At 35.3% G+C, this 6,288-nt stretch overlaps 1 protein-coding gene across 1 annotated transcript; it reads left to right on the forward strand.

Annotated features, from left to right (window-relative positions):
- Positions 1-210: 210 nt before the first annotated feature.
- Positions 211-1,207, forward strand: LOC111374091. Its single transcript, XM_022996726.1, has 3 exons — positions 211-402; positions 506-601; positions 701-1,207. The coding sequence occupies exons 1-3, from the start codon at positions 211-213 to the stop codon at positions 1,205-1,207; spliced, it is 795 nt and encodes a 264-aa protein (XP_022852494.1).
- Positions 1,208-6,288: the final 5,081 nt, after the last annotated feature.

Consider the following 6,288-nt stretch of genomic DNA (forward strand, 5'->3'; position numbering starts at 1 on the left):
ACCAATCTCAACAAATTCAGCAATTAATACAACAAAGAGAAAGGAGAGAACAACAAAGGGCTAAATTCTTACAACCACAACAAATGATTGAACATATTGAGACAGTTGGAGAAAGATTTAGAAAACTAAACCCTCCAATATTTGAAGATGCATTAGATCCAACAGCAGCAGAGGATTGGTTGAGACTTTAGAGAATATGTTCAGGTATTCATGAGTTTTAGAAGTAGAAAAAGTGGTTTGCGCAGTGTTGGACACTGGTGGGTTATGATGAGTAGCAATGAAGATGTAAATGCCATGACTTGGGAGAGATTTAAAGAGTTATTCTGTAATAAATATTTTACAGCTCCAGTTCGAGCTGTGAAGATGAACAAATTTATACAGCTAAGACAAGGTGGGATGACAGTAGGAGAGTATATTTGTAAGTTTGAGCAATTATCCACAACTATCTAGGTTTGCTACCCACATGGTTAATACTGATGTACTAAAATTAGTAAGATTTCTTAAGGGGCTAAGACCAGAACTTTATAGAGATGTAAGCATGGATAGAATTCAAGGTATCTCATATTTTCAAATTGCAGAGAAGGCATTAGTTGCAGAACAAGTCGAACAAAGAATTAGTCGTGCTCAAGAGGCTTGACAATAGTTTAGACAAGGTCAAGGACAATGTTGGCCCAGAAATGATAAGAAGGAAACATTCCAGGGACAGAGTCAGAAGTCTAAGTTTCAGTCGAGACAAGGACAACAACAGTGGGATCAGGGCAAACGTCCAAAAATAGATCAAGAAAAAGCCTCAACAGCCCAACTAGCTTGCCCTAAATGTGGTGGACAACATACTGGAGGATGTCCTACAGAGACTAGGACATATTATGTTTGTGAAAAGGTGGGACATTTTGCTAGAGCATGCCTAGGTAATCCAAACCCCATGGAGCAAAAGAAGGTACTAGTTAGGGTGTTTACTATTACAAGATTAGATGTCGACACAAATCCATCCGTGGTAATAGGTAATTTCTCTATCTTTGGCATCCCAACACTTGTACTATTTGATTCTGGAGCTACACATTCATTTGTGTCCACTGAGTATGTGAGGAGGTTGGGTAGGACACCTAATGTACAAGAGATCAATTACAGTGTGATTGTTCCATCTGGAGATGTACAACAAACCAATTTGATTTTAAGAGCCTGTGTGATTCTTATAGAAAATCAATAACTTTATGCAGATTTAATTATTTTGAATATGAGAGATTATGATATAATTTTGGGTATGGATTGGTTGTCAAAGTATCAAGCTACTATAGATTGTAAGAGGAAGTTAGTAACCTTTCAACCTTTTGGGAAATGAACCATTCACATTCAGTGGGTTTGGGAGAAGTTTCAAATTTCCTGTTATATCAATATTGAAAGCACAAAGGTTACTAGATAGTAGGTGTGAAGGTTATCTGGTGAGTTATACGGCTATTGAAGCACGACACAATTTAAATCTTAGTGATGTGCCCATGATATAAGAAATTCTAGAGGTATTTCTTGATGATTTACCTGGGGTACCACCAGATCGTGAGTTAGAGTTTGTAATTGATTTAATTCTAGGAACATCTCCAATTTTCAAGGCTCCATATAGAATGGTCCCAACTGAATTGAAAGAGTTGTTAGATAAAGATTTTATCAGACCTAGCTTTTCACCATGGGGTGAACCAGTATTATTTGTTCGTAAGAAGGATGGTATAATGAGATTGTGCATCGATTACCGATAGTTGAATAAGGCAATCATTAAAAATAAATACCCATTGCTAAGGATTGATGATTTGTTTGATCAACTTCAGGGTACATCTGTATTTTTGAAGATTGATTTGCGATCTGGATACCATCAACTTAAGATGAAGGAAGATGACATTTCTAAAACAGCATTTTGTACTAAATATGGTCATTATGAGTTTTTGGTGATACCATTTGGGTTAACAAATGCCCCAGCAACTTTTATGGATCTGATGAATAGGGTATTTGGAGACTTTCTAGATAAGTTTGTAATTGTATTTATTAATGATATCCTTATTTATTCTCTTACTAAAGAAGAACATGCTACACACTTGAGAATAGTTCTGTAGATCTTAAAGGACAAGCAATTATATGCTAAGTTTAAAAAATTTGAATTTTGGCTAGATTACCTCCTAGATAATATATTAGCTCTCTTATCTCGTCCCTAAGTGATACTAAGTGAAAAAGGGAGTGAAAGAGTTAAAGAGAAATAGAAACAGGAAGCTGGAATTTCTGGACTTCTGAGTTACTTCACGGTTTTGAGGTTTGTATCTATTATTTCTTTAGAGGTTTATAATTTCTTGAACATCTGAACTTCCTTGTGATTATGTTAGAGTGTCGTTAATGATTTTATGATGCCGAAATAGGGGGAGATGAGGATTTGCTAAAATTGAACGGTTTCAATCTTGATTTTGGATGATAGTTAGTGTGTAACCTATACCTATCAATATGAATGTTTTTATATGCAAGCATGAAGTGTAGAAATGGTTTTAATGGCCTAGAGTTTTGTTGGTAGCATACTAATAAAATGAAAAATCGAAAATTATCACAAGGAAAATAAAACTGTCTGATTTGGTGTGGTGAAAAATGGGATGGTTTTTGAGGCTGAAAACACTTCACTTTTCATGACTTTTGGGCATGCTTACCTTCACATACATATTATAGAAGTGTGGTAAAAATTTTGGATTCGTTGGATATAGTTAAGGGGGTGAAAAAGGATTGGAAAAATAGTTGGATGGTGATGGAAACCTGAAAAATAGATTCTGTCCATTTCCTTCTTTAATGTCATTTCAACCTTTACATGGGCCTAGGAAATAGATTCTAAGGAGTACTAGGTTGTTGACAACAATTGGATGACATTGACGTTCATAATTGGACTCGAGAAATAGTGAGATTTATGGGATTAGTTTGTAATGCCATCAGTGACTCGAAATGATGAATTCGTCTAAATTACTTTGGTGTGAATGGACGTATTTTGGGATTCTGTGTGTTAAGGTTATTAATTGAGGATTGTCTTTAATATTAGATTGTAATATAGGTGATTTTTCAACGTTGAACGAAACAGAAAATTGATACACACTCCATAGGAGCTTGTACGCACAAGGGTGCAAGGTAAGTAAAAAATTCATTTGCAACTACGATTTATATAACTTTGGTAAGAGGTTTATTGCATATCATATGATGGTTATGGTCATTGAGTATACAGTTGTGATCCCTATTGACAACGATTTTCATTAGATATGACATTCATGAGCATTTTCATATGCATGCAGTATGCGAAACATGATCTCAAATTGAGTTTTCTTTATAGATTTTTTTTGACCACTACCAGGGCACCGAGGCGTGCTTATGTGATATGTTGGGTATCGGGGTGATACTTCCTAGGTGACTGTAAAGATAGACAGAAGATGGGCCTTTGGTGATCACGGGAGGGTGGACCACTCGACTGTGCTCTTGTGATATTATGATTATTGGTGCTGCCGGGTGAGAGACTTCTTGGATGATTGTAGGGATAGTTGGGGGATGGATGGTCACAAGAGCATGGTCGACTTATCAGTGTCGATTTCATATTGGCCATTTGATTATTGATATTGATATTATACAGAGCTTTATCTGGTGCATAGTAGATGGGTCAAAGGCCCAACGAAATGAAAGATTTCAAACGAAATGATTTCGCGTCGATTTTGACGAATATTGTAATATGATGCATCTTTATCATTATGTTTAAAGTAAATGGCAAAGTATATCATATATCGAATTGCTCATATTCATGACATGCATGATTTTTCCTTACTAAGCATTAGCTTAAATAGTTCTTGCATTATAGGTGAGCATGAAATTACATAGAAAGCACGACTAGCTGTGGAGCTCTTACAGGATTCTAGAGTTCGATGTACATAGATGATGACCTGTAGGGTTATTTTGTGGGCTGCTATTTTGAGCTTATGGCCTATTGTGTTTTGTGTTGGGGATCTTGTGTTGTATATCTTTTGACATGGTATGTAGACATGTTTATAGCCTCAGAATATATATGTTGGATTATGGCAATATGATTTTGGTTTCAATATACTCTATGATCATCACACGTGGTCAGGAATTAACAAACAGGGACATAATTGGAAGCTTATTTCATTTTATCAGGCAAAAAAATATATATGTGAAATTCTATGTTTAGGTCGAGTCATCAATTTCATTTCCGAACAGCTTAATGTATTGTTATGTATGGTTATCTATGTGAATGGAGGTGTGACATGTCAATAACATTGCAGATTTGTTTTTAAAAGAAGTAGTGTGCTTACATGGGATTCCTAGAAGTATTTTATTGGATAGGGATGTCAAATTTCATAGTTACTTTTGGAGGATTTTGTGGAATAAGTTAGGAACCGAACTATTATTCTCTGCTACTTGTCACCTACAAATTGATGAACAAACTGAGCTTGTCAATAGCCCATGATATAATAGTTACGCACTATAGTTAATCAGAATTTGAAGAATTAGGAAGAGTGCTTGCCATTCATTGAATTTACATACAATAGGGCCACGTATTCTACTACTTCTTGTTCGTCTTTTTGAATTATATATAGTTTTAATCCACTAATACCTTTGAATTTAATTCTTTTTCCTTTAATGAACGAAGTAGTTTAGATGAAAAGAAGAAGGCCAAATTATTGAAATCATTCCACGGAAAGGTAAGGTTGCAAATTGATAAGAGGAATAAGCACTATAGAGATCATGACTCTTTTGTGCTTGTCCAGGAAAATTGCCCATTGCATTAACTTGTTCATTGGGGTCTTCTTGAAGAGTCAGACAGATGTCAATTGAATGCCCTACCACCGAACAAATTCCACACACCTTTACTGTTTACATATTACCTGCAGCCATTTGTTGAACAAGAGTAGTTAGACTCGAAATATATTGTTCAAGGGATGAGATATTTACTTCATTGAAAGGTTTAGATGGACTGTCAAGTCTAGTGCCAAATTGTTGAGAGTTGGTTGTCATGTTTACAACTAACATCCTTATGCCCTCGAGAGTTTTATCTACCAAAGCTCCTCTACTTATAGCATCAATCATACTCCTATCAGTGGGCAGAAGGCCGTCATATAAATATTGAATGAGAAGTTGTTCGCTAATCTGATGGTGGGGGCAACTTGCACATAATTTCTTGAACCGTTATCTATATTCATGCAAAGATTCTTTGTTGTACTGCCTTATGTCACAGATCTCCTTTTGAATGTTAGCTGCTCTTGAAGCTGGAAAATATTTTTCTAAGAACATCCTCTTCATCTCTTCCCATTTCGTGACACTTCCAGATGGTAGAAAGTAGAGCCAATCCTCAGCTGAGTCCTTCAAGGAAAATGGAAAGGCTCTCAATTTGATTTGCTCTTCAGTTACTTCAGTGGGTTTCATGCTTGTGCAAATCGCAGGATTTCCTTTAGATATTTGTGGGGATCTTCACTTGAAAGACCATGAAAAGTAGGCAAAAGATGCATTAGTCCAGATTTAAGTTTAAAAGTAGCACCAGCATCTAAATTAGGAAAGTTTCAGAGAGGTTGTTGATTCAAGTTTGGAGCTGCAAGCTCCTTTAAAGTTTGATTTACAACCACGATTTCCTCTCTTTCTGAATCAGAATCACTGTTAAACAATTCAAAATTCCTCCGAATGTCACTCCTCAACCTGCGCAAACTTCTTTCAATGTCTGGATCAAACTACAAATCGCCTTGGTTAGAGGATTAAGTTATGGGCATGAACAATTAAGGAAGCATACAAAAAAAAAAAAAAAAACTAACTATACTGAACTAAACAAAACAACCAAATAAACAATTTTTTAAAGCAAAAACTAATGAAATAAATAAAAAGCACAAAATAATCTAAATCACTCCCCGACAACGGCGCCAAAATTTGGTGTATGCTATCGTAGACACTCCAAATTAGAACCTATACTTCTTAAAATTAATATAGTAGGGAAAGTAAGAGGCCGATCCCATGAAGAGTGATTAGTTTATTTTCTATACTAGATTAACTAAAATGGGGGATTTGATTTTGAAACTATTAATTCTTAAGAAGATCAACTAATGTCAATGCAAATCAACAAATTGGATGAAATCAATAAAGCAACCTTGATCTAAGTCAACATCCACCATCAAAAATTTATAACCGGTCATTGATCCACAAATAATCATCAATTCACATTCATTAATGAAAATGAATTCCTATTCAAAACGATTTCCTATTTCTCCTTAGTTTTAATTAATTAGA

This window comes from Olea europaea, chromosome 2, assembly GCF_002742605.1.
Source record: "Olea europaea var. sylvestris chromosome 2, O_europaea_v1, whole genome shotgun sequence".
Lineage (NCBI taxonomy): Eukaryota > Viridiplantae > Streptophyta > Magnoliopsida > Lamiales > Oleaceae > Olea > Olea europaea.